The sequence below is a fragment of the Bombus pyrosoma genome, linkage group LG13 (genome assembly GCF_014825855.1).
Source record: "Bombus pyrosoma isolate SC7728 linkage group LG13, ASM1482585v1, whole genome shotgun sequence".
Taxonomy (NCBI): domain Eukaryota; kingdom Metazoa; phylum Arthropoda; class Insecta; order Hymenoptera; family Apidae; genus Bombus; species Bombus pyrosoma.
Genome location: NC_057782.1, coordinates 5,670,395 through 5,690,360, shown reverse-complemented (window position 1 = coordinate 5,690,360; position 19,966 = coordinate 5,670,395). Strand labels below are relative to the sequence as shown.

Sequence of the window (19,966 nt, the reverse complement as noted above, 5' to 3'; positions counted from 1 at the left end):
AGAGAAAAAGAAAAATTAGTTTGAACTACTTTGGGAACGGAATGAGATTCAAAGAACGTTAAAGGGATCGTTGATTCGTGATCAGATCCGTGCTAACCGAACTATGGCAAACTGTAATTCCAACTTGGGGAGCAAAGAAACTTCACGTGCAGTGGAATTTGCATTACATTTCCCCATAAAACTCGAACGATATTTATGTTTACCGGACGCGAAGATTTTTGTATTCAGTCCGCCGTCTTCTCCGCTAGAAAAATATTCCTGTAATTAAAACGCTGCCACGTAAGCGGAATGTTTGAAGCGCAGCGCCGCCACCCAGAAAGCACGTTCCTTCTATTCGCAGATTTCTCGCCTCGTTGTACTTTAATAGGGATAAAATTCCGCGATAACACGTAGAGCACGTAACATCCTTGTTCTCCATCGTGTAATCTCAGCGCCGAGAGGCGAGTTCGAAACTATAAGATGTCCGTGGCTGACTTACGAAGATATTCGACCCCGTGGGGCAATGGCTGGCGTAAGAGCTGGAAGATATTTAATTTTCCCCGGTGGAGCTAGTCCGCTAGATGTAAAAAGCGCGAGATGATAACTGGCGTCTTCTCTTTCGTAGAAAAGATTACGCGACGATAAAGAATTCTCGTGCACGAAATTTATATTTAAAAGATCCTTCTTCGTCTCTGTCGTGCGTTTTCCCTTCTATATCTCTCTGCAACATCCGTCGGTCCTCTCGTTTTCTATCTCTCGTGTGTGTTTCTCCGCCTCTTTCCATATCGCTCGTTACGGGTGCTCGAATTCGCAGAATAAATTCGCGGAACATCTCTGGCGTGAAACGCGGCCTCAATTCGTATCAAAATAACGCGAGTTCCACGGCGGAGAGGAATTTTCTGCATAGAGAAAAAAAATTTCACCCCACAAATTCGAATCTCGCGGGAGAACGGATTATTTTCGCGGATTCGATCGGAAACGGAATTATTCCGAACGACGTGCTAACGTCGTTTAATTTCCGTATCGAATTTTAACGCGGTTGTCTAGAAAATATTCGTCGTGGTTACGGCGCGTGATAAACATCAGCGATATCAAAATACGCGACATTCCGATTAATCTCGCGAAAGTGGTCGGTGCTATGTGGGGGTTGGAAGGTCGTAAAGCGAAACGAGGAATCCTTATCGAACGTCTGACGTCGAAAACTTCTCGCGGCATCCAAACGTTTCGACGTCTTCGTTCTTGACAGAGAAGGATTGCGTTTTCAACCCCCTTCTCCTCTTCGACTCCCGGTGTGGGACTACCCTTCCGTTCCATTCACTGTGTCTCTCTGTATGTCGCAGAAGGATGCAGTGGAGAATAATTAACGAGGGTGAGAAGATCTTCTTCCCGGTGAGCATACGTTTAACGAGCCCCGTCGTTGGGGTTAGAAGTACCGGCATCCATAAGCGCGCGACGCTTTCCAAAGAGGGGTAACCCATAGAGGGGTGACTTTTGGCGCACGAACGGCCGTCGTAGGACCGTCACGTACTTGTGTAATTGTCGGACGGTCTACGGGAGACATTTAACGATCAGCCATAAATGTCGATAAGCGGATAAAGCTCGGGAAATTTCGGGTATTTTTCAACCGCGATCATACCCGGCTGAATTATCAGGACCACTTTATTAAATTTGTCGAACGTCTCTATCGATTCATTGCGGTCGTTAACGCAGCCAATTATTCGCCGATAACATGTTCAAATATGTCGCTGATAAAATCTTCAATTTCGATTACGATATAATCGCCGATGAATATTTTTGAATATTGCGAGTCATATATCAGATTACCCGTTTGATAGAGCGAGTTTGTATAATTTATCGGGTTTTATGTGCCTGAGTTACGATCAGCGCGAATATGATTTTTTCAATAATTTCGAATATATTTGAAATAACTCTTATTTAAAAAAAAGAAACACGCGAAAGAGGAAATTCAATATTCTTTTTAATTTCAAATTTCAGATTTGTATTAAATATGTGTTATTAAATATACTTACAGCTGTGGTTTGATTTGTACTAAAGAAAAATATATGTTACATCTTAGTTGTATTATTATACTTTGCTAAAACGTCAGAGACTGCTCTGTTAGATGAATAGAAATTTTATTATACAGCTGCTAACAGATTTAACAAATGTATTGTATAAATCTGTTAAATATTACGTCCACTTCGTCGACATTCTTGTTATTTCGACCTACTATTGCAGAATTAGTTACCTATCGGTGGATCGTCAATAATGGACAATTTTATGAGAAATTAACATTCCTTTCCTTGGAACTACTTTCAATGGAACCAATCGCTAACGATAAAATTACGCAATTAGAAGAACCTCTGGATCCACTGATCTAGCTGAGGACAAATTACAGTGATTCGTGAAAACTAGGTCGATCGAATCGGATCAAGCGTGCAGCAAATCTTTTCGTGGAAACGAGAAGAAGCTTTCTCCGACCTGATGAGAGAAAATACCTTTGAAACGTCGAGACGAGAACGATGTTGGAAACGAGTAATGTCGACGGTCCTAAAACTTTTGTTGAAATTTCAATGATGCTCAACCAACACCATTTTGTTTTCAGGTGTCTTGGATACGTAAAAGAGATTTACACATACTCACGTCGTCCATCTATGCGTACACGGGGGACGAAAGATTCTCCGTGAAGCATCCCGAAGCATCTGACGAATGGACGTTGAAGATCGATTACGTTCAGCAACGTGACGCTGGGGTTTACGAATGCCAGGTTAACACCGAGCCCAAATTGAATTTAGCCTTCGTGTTGAGAGTCGAAGGTAAAACTGTAGTTATGTTAACATTATCCTTACGATTAATCCTTTCGCGTACTTGACACGTTTCAAGAAAATTTCAGTTCTATATTGAAGTGGTTACCGAGTAGAGATGGAATATCGGCTATGTAGAATTATAAAGAATTTTGTCTACAATTTTTATCATTAGAAATAATCTTATCTTTTGCTCGTGTTTTCGTTCATGTCGTATAAAATACTAATCTCGCAATAGATTTTCTTCCAATAGATCGGTAGAAAGTATTCGTAAAACAGTTACGCGAAAGGATTGGTCATTCCATTGACGAAACAAAACCTCTATACCATTGTAAATATTCGTCTACTTCGTAATAGAGTCTAGATGAAACAGAGACAATTTCTCAATGTTTGCGTACGTGTCTACCACCTGGTCGATCAGGAAAGACACTTCCGGTACCTTGACTACGCACCAGCATGAGAAAAGGGACTGAAGCTTTCCGCTTGCATGCCTGTTACCGTGAAACGTTAACATTTTAAAGAGGTCGGCCCCCCCATTTCACATTTCTTTTTCTCACACGTTCGATCCAACCCCTTCGTTCGTATTTTGTATCTGACGGGATATTCTGATAAACGTGCCCTACTAACCGTCGATTTCATCTCCTAGTACTTCTGTTGTGCAATTAATTCGCCTAATTGATGGTGCTGTCAACGTCGAACGCAGGTTGCAACCACGCCGCCACGACAACACTTTGGATTACAAACAGTGGTTGACGTTACGGCGTCAATTAAAAGTCCTTGTGAATTATCGAGCATCGTGCTTGTTCGCGTTATTAAGTATGTTCGAGTCGCCGCTATAAGATCAATGGATCAATATCGAACGATGTTAACACGTTCGCGTAATTTATTTTTCGAGTATCTTTCCTCCTCATTTGTTGCCTTCATTTGTTTGTCTCATAAAAGTATACGTCACACGCGTTCTATGGATTTTCGTATCTTTAAATTTCTCGCAAATGCGTAAAATTCTGTAGTTTAATTAGTGTTTGTGAGCAAATAACCGTGATCGATGGAACATTACCAAGGAATGCTAACACGTTGTTCACGTTTGCATAATTTATTTTTCGCGTATTTTTGTCCCTGTTTTCATCAGCGTGTTTGTTCCGTTTAATTATCGATTTTCGTTATCAATTAGCACTTGTATCGAAGTTCCACGTAATTACGTTACTTTATCGAGTTACAATTGCTCGACTCCTTTTTATGTTCCACGGGTTATCTGTGCAGTGCACTATTACGCGTTAACGAGCATCAATTATTTAGTACTTTACACGTTTACGGAAGTTAATCATCACGCTTTATCGCAATTAATCGCGCTACTGATGATTTGTGATGAATAACAATGTGCAATGTTTATGCGTAAATTAAATGCAAATAATCCGACGAAAGAGCTATCCAGTTTATATGACGATAATTTAATATCGACTGACTTACTCATTACATTATTTTCATAAATATAATTGGACGATGTTTCGAACTTTTTCGCGAACCATTGACTCTCGATCGTCAGTGTGGATCGAGAATTTCCAGGTAACAGTTTAATTAGATAGCTTCTTTGAGTATTGCCACGTAAACTGTTTCCGCGATTCACGTGATTCCGAAGAGTGTGCGTGCACGAGCAACGCTGTTCATTAATTATGTTGGTGGCTTCTGCGTGTATCTGTCTTTATCACGAGACAGGATACATGCGTGCATAACAGTAATTGCTCGTCAGTTGGCGGGCATCGATTTTTCCAATGAAAATCGACGATCGTGCAGTTAATTTACTAGAATTACATACTCCCTGGACATTCAAAATTTTATTCATATTATTTAAACCACCAGGGGCCCAGGTTGTTTTAACGCATCGTTTCATTCGCGATCGTTTTCAATCAATTTTTATTATCGAATTCTATTCTCTAATATCCTGAGTACGAATGGGAATATTCCATTAAGCATTCGTTTAATATTTCTTTCGCCGTTTATTTCTTCCAGCTAGATTTTCACGATTTTATGAAATGTAAAAGAGTTGACGAACTTATAATATTATGATAAATACGTGGTAATGGGTTAAACGGCCAGAAGGAAAAATATTTAAGATTCTCTTTTAATTAGTTCAACGTCAAATTATTCTGCGAGAAACAAACTTTACTCCCCGTGAAAACTAGTACAGGAAAGATAAATTCACATAGCCGGTAAAAGAGCTGCGAAGCTGTTATCACGATAGAAGAAAACGACGGGCCGTTACTGAGGACAAGAAAAGGGGCCACGAACGCCATGAATGAACAACGATGCGCTATGCATACGTACGTGTTGTATATATCTATATACATATACATATACCAGTTGAACAGCGAACGTAACCTATATCAGGATGGTTTCGGTGGCAATTCAATCCCCGGGCCACCCACGAAACGGTAGATCTCTCTCGACGAAATCGATTAACTCGATATCTTTTCTGTCCTCCCATTCCAGAAAGTGCCCCTGTCCCCGCCACCACCACACCGAACGCCATTCATCGGACGTTCAACTCAGGTTAGAGAATCACGCAAGAACAGAACTCCTTTTCCAAGCTGTTGAACTTGCTGCTATAGACGTTTTATTGCGACCAGTGTGTAGATCACCGGATGGCTGCCTCTGCATATCTTTATATATATATAAAATCCGTTCACTGTGCATGTGGCCAGCATGTCTGTATATGCCGGCTCGTGCTCTATCAGTGCATGCACGTCCACCTTCCGTTTAATGTTAATTAATTCAACCCCCTCAGTACCGGATGGTTTTGTTTTACGAGGGCTGGTCGAGCTGACATTAACTAGTAAAAGGGGATCCGTTTCACTGATCGTCACACCTGCTGACCTGGAATCCAGCCACGTATATGCGACGACACGCGTTTTCTAATTGCCTCGGAATTATGTACCGGCGAAATAATCCAGTCTGATGAACTTTGTAATGCAACGTTAAAGGGATAATAATCGCACGTGCTCGACCCGCCTTGGGGTGGATGCTTCAGGTTGCACTTCGTTATGCTTCTGCTTTGATGTTCGATAATTTGTTATGTTTTGACTTTAATTACCATAGATGCATATACGGAGTGTGCCAATAGTTAGAATATTAATAGGAAGAAGGTGATATTCTGCGCAGAATAAGTCGACTATATGGAATGATACGTTTTTCGTAGGACTATCTGTTTTCGAAAAGATTGACTTTCAATACTCGTACTCTTAGCAATATTTTTGTGGTGCTGTGTTTCTTTGCTTAATTTTTATGGAACTAATAGGACGATATTCGAGTAACGTAACGTTTTGGAAGACCGTTCAGTTGCTATAATTGTTCTGGCTTTTCTGATGCCATTATTATTTTATTGTGAACTATATATCAACTTATATTTTTTCAAACTTGTATTATGATTTGCATTGTTATATTATTGAGTTCATTGTTAAACGAAAAATCTATCTGGGAACAGCTCATGTGGGTTTCCAAAGAAATCTCAAATTCATTTTCGTAACACAAAGGTGATTTAAAACACTGTCCATGGTGGATTTCTGAATGAAATTATTACACAGTCTCCAACTTGATTTGCATTTTTAATTCTTCAAATGCCAGAGGAAGCCCCGGCATATAAATGCCGAAGAAAGATATTAAAAATTGAATTTCCCGAAAACAAAGCTTCGTACGAAAAAATATTATTCTACATTTTCAACCTATTCTTCCACGTTGAACCACCCTTCTTCCCCCTCCTTCGATTGTATCATTATTGGAACATCCAAGGTATATATTTTTTTCTAGGGTAATTCTTTTTTTATCTTTTGTACGAAGAATGTACCGTGGAGGTGAGTGATTTATTTTGACTTTATCGATCGGCCAAGGTAGTAGATTTTTTGTTCCGAGATAAACCGTGGCCCATTTCGAGGAATGCGATTGCATCGAGACAAAAAGCATATAAATGGGAAGGTTTTCTGGTGCATTTATCATGGCACGAAATGGTGTTTCGCGTGGCATTTGGCATGGTCCCGATTCTTTTGTCAAGCTACGTAGAAACCATAACTGTAGTATTAATAAATAGTAATTTCTATTTTACGAACGCTTTTACGTGCACAACACACGAGGCCTAATTAGTCTGCTCTGATTATCTCTATCTCTCTACTTCCATAGCAATTAAAATATTCACGGCAACAACGTAAGTTTCGGCTGTGGTTTTTCCTTTCTGTTTTCACCGACCTCAACTTCGAAGTTCCATTAAAACTTTCGCGAAATTCGTTTCGAATGTTAGACACGAGCACAGCTACCAACTTGGTGAACACTCGCCCGCAAGCATTTGCATACGGTATTACACACGCCGAATTTAAGTTCATTCGGCCACAATTTGCTGATACCGGATCTTATGATTCACCCCCGATTACGTACAATTTACAGAACGATTCGGGATAATCCCGTGAAATTCGAAATGCCGACTTTCCGTTTCCACAAATAGACGCACGGTTCACTCATTAACACTGGAACTATCTGGTGTATTAAGCGTACCAAATATATTATGCTAAAATTATACTGTAGTAAACACATCAAATATACTATAGATAATTAGAATGAAAATAGTAGCAGAAAAGTAAATAGGTATACAGTGAGAAACGTATAAACAGATGCAAGAACTCCTAATAATTTAATTGTAATCATTTCGAATATATTTTTGCTTAAAATTCTTTGAACATTTATTGCAGTTTCTGAATATTTCATTTCACAGAATAATGATACTATGAATAATGATATTTAGAAATGAATACTATCTATTTCACACGAGTTAGAAAAACAGAATTTTATATTCCTCATTTTATTATACCCTCGCAATCGTATAATCACGTTTTTACCTGAATAAGCGTTGATATTCATTTTGCCAAATGAAACCTTCGTAATTTCACCTATTACAAAAATACGAAATAAAATACACAGTTGATAGTTCTGGCGTTAACGTTTCGACGTTTTATTTCTAACTCTGTTACCGTCCGACAAATATCCGCAATTATAAAAACTTCTACACTCGACAGGCGAGAAATGAAACGCAGCGGCTGCACGTGCACCGTAAATTTTGAAATATGTAACCGCGTGTCGTGTTTTGACTTCGATGTCGCTTTGGGGGACACGCTTTAAAGGGAATCTGCAAGATTCATGAGACAGAGTAGACACCACGATGTATCCGCGAGTATCCCTGAGAAAAGAGAACGAATAAACGAAATTTAAGCGGGACCGAGGACGGAATGTTTAAGTGGCCGATTTCCGATGTGTGTTGCAGCCGCTCAGGCGAAAATCCTGGGTCCGGAAGAAGTCTACGTGAAGAAGGGTAGCACGATAAGCCTCACGTGCACCGTTAATGTGCAAAGTACACCGCCCAGCAGCGTTTCGTGGCATCACGGAGGAGCTGTGGTGGATTTCGACAGTCCCAGGTACAAGCCACGAGAATCAAGTTCTCGAGTTCTCTCCGTAATACCTTTACTCCTCCTGCACCTCTCTCTATCTCTATCTCTCTCTTTCTCTTTCTCTCTCTCTCTCTCTCTCTCATCTCTCTATTTCGCCCCGCGACCCCCATCAAAAAGGGATATGTAGAGGAATGGTGCGAGAATCTACTTGCTTCCGTTCGATTTCCTACGTTACGGTTATTACCACGCACCCTATAGCAGAGATGCATCGAAAACGTGCATTCTCCATCGCCCATATTCGGCCACCATGAACATCTCTGTAGCTTTGGTGGATCGGTCGCATAACAGATTCAGCAAGAAAACTGTACGAGACTCGATCCCACACAGAAAGAGATCTTAATTCGGGTAACTTTTGTTTTCAACGACTTTCTCGCTTCTCCAATGGTCTGGAAAATGGTCTTTTGTCTCGCGAGTCGGAACTTTTGGAAAATAGCGGAAGAGAACTGGCGAACAAGCACCGGCAAAGGGGCAAACGGTTTCTCCTTTTGGAAACACGGGGACAAAACACGATAACGTGACAACCGTCGCGTCTCGGTGCATCTCGACGCTCGCGTTATACCAAGTTGGTGTAACGCGGCCGTCACGATCCTTAGAAAATACACCAACATCCTCTAACAAACGTAAATGCGAACGTGTGCGCGGTGAATAGAAGCAAAAGTATCTTTGATAATTCAGCGTTCACCGCAGGGGCGGGGTTTCCTTGGAGACCGAGAAGACGGAAAGCGGCACGACGAGCAGACTTCTGGTGACACAAGCCAGATTGACCGACAGCGGAAATTACACCTGCATTCCCAGCAACGCGAATCCAGCCAGCGTAATGGTCCACGTGCTGAATGGTAAGAGCCCTTTTTATTCCCTGAACTCTCATTCGACCCCCGCCGACCGGCCCGCCAGTTCCCTTTCCCTTCGTCCCCTACTCCGTCATGGCTTAACTTAATTTCTTCGGGACTCGAGAGCGACAATCAGTCTTGCGCCTAGACGTAGCTGCGCCGTGACACACAAGTTTCTTAATATTGATCCGCACTCTTCTTGTAACGCCGCTTATCCTGGCTAAAAGAATCTCGTCACGATTCTTTTTCACCCTCACCACCCCCCGAAATATCGTTTCAACTTGTTAACGCGTCCGTTCCAACGGAATTTGACCGCGTTATTCGTATCAATTTTCAAACAGGCCAGAAATTCATCGCTTTCGATGTTCCAGCACGACACAAGAGAGTTTATTAGCAACTTATCAGCAATTCGATTATAATAATCCATCGGCTATTACAACGTACTTTCAATTGTTTCATTTAATTATTATCAAGCCAGTTACATCAAAGGGGACGATGAAACGTGATGGATGATTTAGAACATTGATTCGAATGGGTGTGAAAGAGTTTGGCGCGTTTCATTTAGGAAGCTTGAGCGTAGAATCGAAACCCATCCGCCTATATCTCGCCGTTTATTGATTCACGTTTTATCCGGATCCAGAGAAATTTTATCCCCGTCGATTTATTTTTATGCTATTTGCTTTGAATCTCCTATAGCAGCTTCCTCAATACGCCGCGTCAATGCGCGGCCGTGTTCATTTTTAGGCGCGTGTTTCTCTTATTTTTTTCCAGTAATATACGGGCATCATTTCAAACGTTCTGTTACGTCATGCACACGGCCTTCGATAAACGTCGCGAGCAAACGCATTTAAAAGATGGAATCGCGCGGAAAAATCGACAAGCATCCGCTGCCAGGTTAAATCGCCAGCATTTTAACGCTCGCGCGATTTCCTTCGCTTCTTGAATCGACACGCGTCTTCTGACACCCTATCTCTGCCTTCGAGCAAGCATTAGCTCTCGTTAAAGGGAAATGAAATTTGGAAATCGTGATATGTTTGGAAAACTCGTGCAAAATAGAAAAATTGCAAGATCATTTTTCACGTCATCTGCTTTTTGTGCTTGTGTGTAGTTTTTACATTCAATCTGTACTGTGATATGAACCGTTGTTATTAAACTGTGGCTGTTTATGCAAGTCCGGCTTTTTATAGCAACGCTTTGTTCACTAAATGTTACAACGAATAACGTATTTTAAATCTACGTAACTCACACAGTCAAGTTGTTATAATAAACTTGCAACGATCCTCTAATCGTTTTGAACGTGTATTTCAACGCAATTTCCGTTTACGCAAGCTGCAAATTTTACTTTATATACAATTTACTTCGTAACTTGTTCGTCGCATTGTCAAGAATAATACATTCCAATTGAAACATTTCCAAATAATACATTTGGCATTTTTAGGCGGAATATTAATTTTAGATTGCTGTGTAATGCCAAGACGAAATATTATGCCAATAACTTTACGTAGGAATAAAATATCAAAAACTATTCTCCCGTTCTGCAAGGTTATAAAATTAATACTAGCTAATACGTGTTCGTAATTATGTCGCGACTTTTTGATATAAAATTCCCTACGTATTAATCCATCAGCCTCAGAAAAATGTTAATAAAATTTCAAAATACATCGTACAACGCACATAATACACACATTCATAATAGATATTTCCAAGTCTGTGTATTCATATAATATAAATATTAAAGGAAATTCTTTATCAATCTAGGGTCCCCCAGCACCCATGGAAAAGCAGCTAAACGCGTGTCCACAACAGAAAGCACGAACTCCCTATCAATTTTATTTCCCTAAAGTACGTGATGGAACCATTGAACTATTCGTCTGACACTTTGAGAATCATGGAACGTGGCCATGTTTGTCCACCCACCGGCGGGTTGGACGTCGAAGATGTATCGCCGTCCCTTTACACCGCGATTGTTCGACAAATTCGCCGACAATGGCTGTCCTCCAGTATCGTGAGATGCAACTTGAATGGCTCGCGCCAAGAGGAGAGCTCCTGGAAGCGCTAGGTGGAAAAGGGACGAGACATATTCATTCATCAAGCATCGAAATCCCTCGTCATAAAGTTTGACAGGCTCGTATATTGGGGGCCGCGGCAAGTACTCGGCCCCTCCCTCACGTGCACACTTGGTTTTGATCTATTGTCAGCCGGCAACATTCGCGATAACACATGCAATATCTTGCGCAGCAACTTCACCAATCCAGTCTGTCAATCATCAGGCGCGGTTCGCGCCAACCACGCATTCGTGTAGAAAGTACCGGGATTGAAACACGTCACGCCACGCAACTTGACGACTCACTCTCCGCGCCTGTTGTACGGTTCCTAAATTGCGCACCATTTTAGCGAAATTACCAGCGGCGAAGTGTGTAAGGAGCAATTAAGCAGCGTTTAAATTAGGCTGCGAATGTTTTACGGAAATTCATACTTCTATCAATATAATTGAAAGAACATGTTTTTCGTCTACCGAACATTCTAACGTGCGTTTCGATTTCTATATTTTTTATATCACACGAATTCTATGAGATTTTTGCGTACCGTAAGATTTTCCATAAACTCGTAAAAATACGAAGTCCAGTTATGGTCTGGACAGTGGGCACACCTTATTTTGCAGTCAAACGACTTTTCATCAGTTTCTACTCCTCGTTTTTCCTTATTATTCTCTATTAAACCAGTACTGAGTGATATAAAATTATATAGAAATAAAATTATTATATAATATACATATGTAAAATATATATAGAAAAGTATTATATATCGTTACTTTCGCTACTAAAGAATGGTCCTATATTACAGCGAGCCGAAAACCACATATAATTGATCGGCTCGCTCACCTGACAATGAGAAGCTAATCAATGTGATCGGCGTTATGATGTCAAGATTAGCCATACACGATCCTATTAACGTATTTCAACCGAGCATATTTTTGTAATCGACCCAGGTAGCACGAACAGAATCAATCTCCCTTTCAAATATCGTCGTAGAGACGTGGAATCCCCGCGCGGATTCGCGGCCGAGTAAAACGTGAACACCTCGCGCCCGGGTATGCCGGATGAAAATTAATGCGGCGCAGTTCGTCTGCATAATTAATTTACAATCGTGCCGGTACGAGCGAGGGATATAGCATCGACGTTATTTCAAACGCAGCTGATTACTCGGCAAAATTGACCGCAAATTTCAATTATTTCGCGATAAACCGGCGCGCAGAGCCGCGAGGATTATCCGTAGAGGAGCGCACTATCCGCGCATTAACGCAATTACGGGGTCCAAGCCGAGAGCTGGACGACGAACGATGTCGTTTTTCGACGAAAACGCCAGCTTCGTTAGTACAGCGTGGCACAGGCGATGGTGGCCCTTCGAAATCGGCCGAATGAGATTTTCGATTCGGTCGTAAATCGCGACGATGTTAGGCCACGTTTGCTGGGAACACGAGAGGAACACGACTATTCGTAACAAGACCTGCGTGCACCGGCATCGTGCACCGGTCGTGATTATCTTTATTACCGCCGAATGCTGCGTATACATCGGCAACGCTCAGCCGGCCGATACACCGTTAACATTTGTCTGGATATATGAAATGTATATATGGAAATCGGGAGGCCGAACCGAGGGGATAGTTCGTGATTAACGTTGCCTCGTCGCTCCTGTTGACCTCGTGCTTTCTGTTGCTTCCGTGGCTGGTTACATCTGGCATCATAATTATTCGTTTCCATGGACGCATCTTGGCTGTTAAATAATTCGATCGCTCAGATAGGAACAGTTTTATTTGAAAAATATGGCGATTTCAATCATTTCTCTTCGAAATATTCTCCGCTAATATTTACTCGCCGCTCTGCACGTGTTTTCCATGCTTCGAAGCAGCGCTGCGGTTTGGAAAATCGAACATCGCTGCATATCAACGTGTTTCTCGCTTTTGATAAAAAATTAGAGATAAATTTTAGGTATTACCCGCCAACGTGTATGCGATTTTTAGAGGAAGAGAAAATTACAAGTGGCTGAATTCGAAACGTACTAAATCGGGAATATTTCAGCTCTGGGATACGTTTATCAGTGAAAAACTTCTTAATTGAAATGGAACTGTGAGCCGATGCACGATTTCAGCAAAGTAATTTAGTAACGTTTATTTGAAGCAGTCCGATCAGAATTCAACGACGAACCCATGGTTGCTCACGAAATTATTTGAGAAATAGCCGTAGAAACCTTTTATGAATATATTATGTGTGTTATACGAAGGATTTTGAAATCTCATTGGTATTTTAACGAATCATAATATTCTTGGAATTTCTTCCGGTAACCACCATATCAATTCACTGGGATTCAATAATGTGAATTGATTAAAGAGGAAAAAAATTACAAGCAAAACGTTGTCCCTGAATGAATTAATGAAATTATCATTTTCTTGCGGAGCACAATCATGCGAAAAACGGGGAGAATGTTTTAAAACGCGATATCGTAGATTTCTATGATTTCTGCAAGAAACTTTCGCCTGCTTTGCTATTTGTCGTGTTTGGAAAATGTTTGACAATTAGATTGTGGATGTTTATGCATTTGTGAAAAAATTGCAATGCACGTATTTTTTATACACTGAAGTGCAAAAATATTACGAAATAAAGTACTCGTTACAATATTTAACGAGCCAAAGAAATCTCTGGTTAGGTTCCGTTCCTTTAATTATGTCGACAATAATATAAATTTGGATAAACATCCGCAATCTGTTAATAACGTGCATAGAAAGACGATTGGAGAATAACGCGAGACGTTTTTCTGTTGCAGGCGAACATCCTGCGGCGATGCAACACGGCGGAAGTTGCGGCGTCACGCCGACCATTTTATTAGCGACCTTTACCCTGGTGATATCGAATCTGCTAAGGTGAGCAGTATCGTTGTGAATCGTGCGACTTCCAAGCCACACGGTCTGATCGAGCTCGTTTCGTGTACCGAGACAAACATGTATCACCGAGACCAGGAATCGTTGAAAAGGTAAAACGTGAACGAAGAAAACCGCGTTCTCCTTTAGGAAGCATACGGAGGTCATTGTGTACGAAAGAAAGAACGCGAGATTTCGTTTTAAATAGCAACGTGACTGGCGTTGTTAACGCGTGAGATCATCGGAGATTTTCCAACGAAAAAAACAAAAGAAAGGACCTAGGCGTGGACAAAGTGCAGTGGATCTGGCCATGTGTGATAAACACAGTGACACGGAAGTGGAGCTCGACTTTGCACACGTACGTTTTTACCGTAAATTTATTCCACATAAACTATTCCTATGTCTATTTCTCTAGCAATTTTCCGTCGACGTTGACCCATTCACGCGTGGTCCACGTCGCCGCGTGATTCCTTCGCAAGTATCGTGTGTGAGAAAAGAAAAAAGAAGACAATCGTTCGCTTTGTGGTCTCTGTGAATCTGAACCGACACAACGACGGTACTCAAAGAATCTCGTGAGAATTGCGAGGCTGCAAAACCGATGCGATCGATGAACGAGTGTGTCCAGCGTACTTACTTAGCCATCTCGTTGACTCTAAACGATTGATACAGATTCGTCATATAGACTGTTCGAACAGTCGAAAACAAGCGAAATCAATGATTTACAATCCAACGTTGGATGGTCGATTAATTACCATTAAATCGTGTAGGTGGCGTGAGTCTCTCTGTATATAAAAGAAGGTCGTTCAATAAATAGGATTCGTCGCGACTTCGTTTGTACAGTACAACGTGATGATCGAGAATTTCGAAGAAACATCGTCGGACCTGGGCAACGTTTGTACATAAAGCAACCACATATTTCGATTTTCTCTGGAACGTTTAACGTATATGGAACTTCTATCGTCGATCGTGGGATTAGATCGTTCAGAGTTTGCCCAGGTCTGATTCGTCCATCCAATGGACCCATCGAAATCACTGTAATTTAATCAAAACCGACGTTCGATTCTTGATCGACGAAGTGTGTTTTCCATCGACGCGTAAAACGTCATCGCTCTTTTTAGCAATGAATAAATACATTAATCACGCTCGATATGTTTCTGTTTGTTCGTGAAACTTCGGTAAACGAGGAGTAAGCGCGTTGATTCGTTGTTGCTCACGATATCTGCTCGCTTTCTGTTTCTTAGGGAACGCGATTATTTCGTTGGCACCTTTTTTTTCTCGAAGAAACGTTTCTTTTTCTTCATCGTTTTTCACTTGCAATTCGTCGCGGTCGATCGGTCGCTGGTTTATCGCTTAACGTCTAATCAAAAAGAAGATGCAATCACAACTCTCCCTGAGAATTACATTGTAAGAATTACGAATTCTACGAACGTGACTTAAATATAGGACTCGTGTATAGATAGACATACGAAGGATAACGTATGTGTACGATTTAAGAGTATCGCTAATAGATATTCGTTACGCGAAAGAGAAGCATTCTGTTAAGACTTCGAAAAGAAAAGAAGCACACCCGTGTAAAAATTTGCTATCAAATAAGCATCGAATTCGAAGATGAAACAAATACGAACTTCATCGAGACGATGGTAAGAGATAAATTTTCATTCTTTCGTAATAGTCTGACGATTCAAGTTTTTCTACTCCTTTTTGTTCGTTCATCGTGTGTCGATTCGTCAGCCTCTCTTTAGAATATTCGTGGCGATGATAACACGAGGTCTAAAGACACGACGATAGTAACTTTAATTAGTAGATTTACTACGGATAAAGTAATGTAACGAGTAAAGGAAAAACGATATCATAAACGGCATAGCGAATTAAGATGCGACTTAACCATAGGTCTAAAATAGATTTTTTATAATGTTGGAGCACGTGGACGAGAAACTGGGACGTACGGTGTAGAACAGACTGCTAGAACGCATTCACGGTGTTACGTTGCACGGATTTTACAATATGAAACAGAAGGTTCGCGATATAATATATTATTCCTTCTTGTATAGTTTATACGGTAATTTATGTCGTTGTGAGAGGACAATATTTTGCAGTTGACGCGTGAGGATAGCGTTAAAGTAAACAGTTAAATGCGGTTACTTAAAAAGAAAGATAAAAAGAAGAAAAAAGGAACAATTTAACGAGACGCGAGAAATAGAACGATCGGTCAGACGCCAGGTTTTTGAATGTTGTTCCGCGTGTGATATTATTATTCAGAGGGAAATAGTGTTATCGGGATGGACGTTAATCGATTTAAATAATGTTGGATCAGGAAAGAGTCGTTATCGATAAAAAAAAAAGTGAATTTCCTTCGATTTTTCAATACTTTGTTCCGGACCATCTTCGAGTCTCGTTCCTTTGGAATGGTGTTCGGTTGTAATGATCTAGGTTCGATGTTACATAGAGATTGTCAACACTCCACGTGGCATCGATAACGGTCTCACGCGTGAGATAAAGCGAAGAAAATAAAGATGAAACGATAAGTGTAGCTCGCTCGAAGCGCGCGTTAATCGCTGATAATCAAAGAAAGAAACAGAAAAATATCGAGAAGAACGTTACACGTTAATTGTGTCACTAGATAATCGATATCCGCGACTCGCATAATTACGAAATGTTGCACAATTTATAGTTAAGCCTAGATCGCATTGTACATACTAACAAGAAAAAAAAAAAAGAAAGAAAACAGAAAAAAAATTCATAATCGATAATGTACCATGTTATAGAGGAACGTCAGCATAAATCAAAGTGGCAGAGGTAAAGTGCGGCAAACGAGTACAGACTATTATACTGTAAAGATATTCATCGACGTGAATACTGTTTCAATAAATGTAATGATGATATAAAACAGGCTGTCACAATTCGTTCCTCCCGTATTTCAATATCAGTTTCTCAACGTTCTTCCTCCTTTCTTCATTCTTTCTGTTTCTTTTCTTGCATTTCATTTCTATCTTATCCCCGGGACTAACAATGAATTTCCATTATATTGCATATATTTTCTTTCCTTCTTTTTGTATATAGTACATTTCTTATCGACGTTATCCCGAGCCGAAACGATACGCAAATTGCTCAAGCGTTTGCCTATCGTTCGACGCAATTTCTCGCTGCAACGATGGAAACGAGTTTGTTATTTGCACGAGTAGCACGCCGAACGGTTACCAAACAGCATCGACGATTTAAAAAAGAGCAGAAAAAAAGAATAGAAGAAAAAAAGAGAGAGAGAGAGAGCAGGGTGAAAAAAAGAGAAAGGTGATCGATGGTACTCAACCTAAAAATTCCGACGATACCGACCGTTCGAAAATTCGATCCCGATGATTTATCATCGTCAACGGCAACGCAACCGCAAGAAGTATCACTTAATCTCGCAAATGTCAAATTCTCCTCGGAACATTTTCAGATTCAATCTCTCAAGCCTGCCTGGTTTCGTGGAAAGAACGACAGGGAAAAAAAGAAAAAATTACAGAAAAGAAGAGGACACCCGGATAATACGCTTACGACAAAGCGCCATTACGTCATATTTCCCCAGACACCGGAGTAATCAATTTCGCCCGTCGCCGAAAAACAATCGACCGAGTCCCGAAGTGTCTCTCGACATTATTCGCCGTGTGAATAACGGCGTACAGGTCTCAGGTAGCCCAGGACTCGATACAATCACTCGCCGCGATCCTGTCGAACCTACCCCTGAATCGACCAAGGGAAAAAGAAGGGATGAAATGGTGGAAACGTGTGCCATTCCGAGTTTCGTTCCCCTTACCGAAACTTACCTTTCTTCATGTTACTCTTTTTACATCCCTTGATGTTCTCACCCTTTACATCGACAGGAATTTTTTTTCTACCCTTGCAGTTACGTTTTTAATTTCACCAAGGAAGAAGTTATCAACGATTCGGATGAGCGTATTAAGATTTATACGAAATTAGAAAATTACAAGTAATCTGCAGTAAAAAGCATTGGCTCATGCAGCGGCGAACGAAAGAAGCTTCAAAAGTGAAAAATTTCGAAATTAACGATTCTTCCTAATATCTAGCAATTTAAACTTTATTTTATTCGATATCGTACCGTTATTCATAATATAGTAAAACAGGTTCATTCGAGTTATCTGACCTCCTGTATTTCGTTCTGCAATTTTTCTTTCTACTATTTTCCCTTGACTTCTTTACAACTTTGAAATTCGTTGGAAAATATTCGGGTCGTTAATCGCAATAGCAGTTGAAAACAATCGTGTTCGCGATGGCTCGAAGCCTTGTTCCGATATTCGTTTCCCATTGGCCTGGTGTGCGTGAAAGTTACATACGAGGTGATTTCCACGCGTGAAACTCGACATTCAGGGATTGGTAGAATTGAACGTGTACACGCACCAACTAAACAGCAAAACATACTATACAAGAGAGGAAAGAGAAGAATGGAAAAAATCGAGAGCAATTGTTGAATACGAACGCGAGAGGATTAATTTTACATATTCGCAAACTTTTCGAAGGTGGGGGAAATGTATTGTGAAAAATTGTACGAGACTCTTCATCTTTCGATAGTTCCATGGTCGAATGATATTTTTCAAACGGTCGTTCAACCAATTTCGTGTCACATTATCTCTGTTGATTGCGTACAAACGTTCGATAGGCTATCACCATCTAATGAAAATCGTGTTTTCTTGCTATTCAAACGCACGACGAGGAACGTTTTCGAAATAGCGTCACATGTGGAATATTTCGATGTATTGCTTTTTCCGACCAATGTTCTATTCGTGAAAGAAAATTAAAAGTATAGAATATGACAGTGAAATGAATCGTTAGATATTTCCTATAAGCCGGTGGGAAAAGTTGAGAGAAACGGCTGCAAGCTACGACTGATAAAATATCAGCCGTCCATCGAGTTCTGTTTGCCGATATTTTACGGGTTTAATTGTTTTTCGATAGTCGAGAGCAATTCCGGCTTTTCGCGTGCGATTCGGGAGACACATAAGGGGTGGCAGAGGTGCAAGCGTTTCGGATCTGGCTATTCGTTACAGTGAAACTGAATCGCAGGTTAACGGCCCAAGATGGCATATAGCTTTTATTGGTCACGTAATTCTCGTTTCCTTTTCGCCCCTGACTGGAAAACACTGGAATCTTCAACGTTGTATCGATCGATTATAAACCATTAAATCTCGTTATTCTATGAAAGGAAATGTTTAATCGGGATCGAAAATTTTCAATTTTAAATTCGTGATCTTTTTTATTTTTGAAAACTTTTTACGCAATAACTGACAAATTGTTCGGTTTATGCTTGTTCCAAGACAGACCATTTTTCCGCCGATTTTTGATGGAAATATTGATATCCATAGCACGGTAGATTACTTTGGTAAATTGAATTTTTAGCGAAATCGCGTCACTTAACGAAATTCGGGACTGCACCCATGCTATGGTGGCTTTAAATCGGTCCAGTTTTTCGTAGCCATTCACTCGGATCTGTATCGAATTGGAGTGAACGCGGCCGAGAGTCGCCCGATGGAAATGGAACATTCGTTTGCCGCTGTTTATTCGTTACAGCGGAATTGAATCGCGCGTCAACAAAGCAAGATTACAAACATTTTTTATGGGAAATGCAATCCTTACGCGCTCGTTTGCTGGTTAACGAGGCAAATGACACTGAAAATTGATTGTCATTTCCTCCGATCGTGCAACGTTCCATGATTGAAACGCGAGAATTTTTCGCTTCAGCGAAAGGAATTAATTACACGCGTGATTGGTTTCTCATAATTCCCGTGTCTATTGAACAACAATCGTACCATTCTCTACTATCATTTCCATTGATTTTAGTTTAATCTCACATAGTGGAATGATGCTATTCAAACACCTGTCATAGAAAATTTGTATGAACATACTGTGTGATTTTTACGAAACATTTTGAAATTTTATTATGAACTATTATTATATAGAATT

The 19,966-nt window shown here is 40.5% G+C and overlaps 1 protein-coding gene across 13 annotated transcripts in view; it reads left to right on the top strand.

Annotated features, from left to right (window-relative positions):
- The window catches only part of LOC122574256 (basement membrane-specific heparan sulfate proteoglycan core protein-like), a 298,381-nt gene that overhangs the window by 162,034 nt on the left and 116,381 nt on the right, over positions 1 to 19,966 (top strand). For 7 of the 13 annotated variants that reach the window (XR_006318969.1, XR_006318967.1, XR_006318968.1 and 4 more), the window contains exons 4-8: positions 2,585 to 2,795; positions 5,271 to 5,330; positions 8,083 to 8,233; positions 8,942 to 9,102; positions 13,918 to 14,369. Coding sequence is in view for 6 of the 13 variants with exons in the window: in XM_043741629.1 (XP_043597564.1) it covers positions 2,585 to 2,795; positions 5,271 to 5,330; positions 8,083 to 8,233; positions 8,942 to 9,102; positions 13,918 to 14,018 (684 nt within the window). In the remaining 7 variants the exon portion in view is untranslated. Of the gene's footprint in view, positions 1 to 2,584; positions 2,796 to 5,270; positions 5,331 to 8,082; positions 8,234 to 8,941; positions 9,103 to 13,917; positions 16,899 to 19,966 lie in introns of those variants that run through there. The other 6 variants (XM_043741629.1, XM_043741630.1, XM_043741631.1 and 3 more) reach the window with 5 other exon arrangements.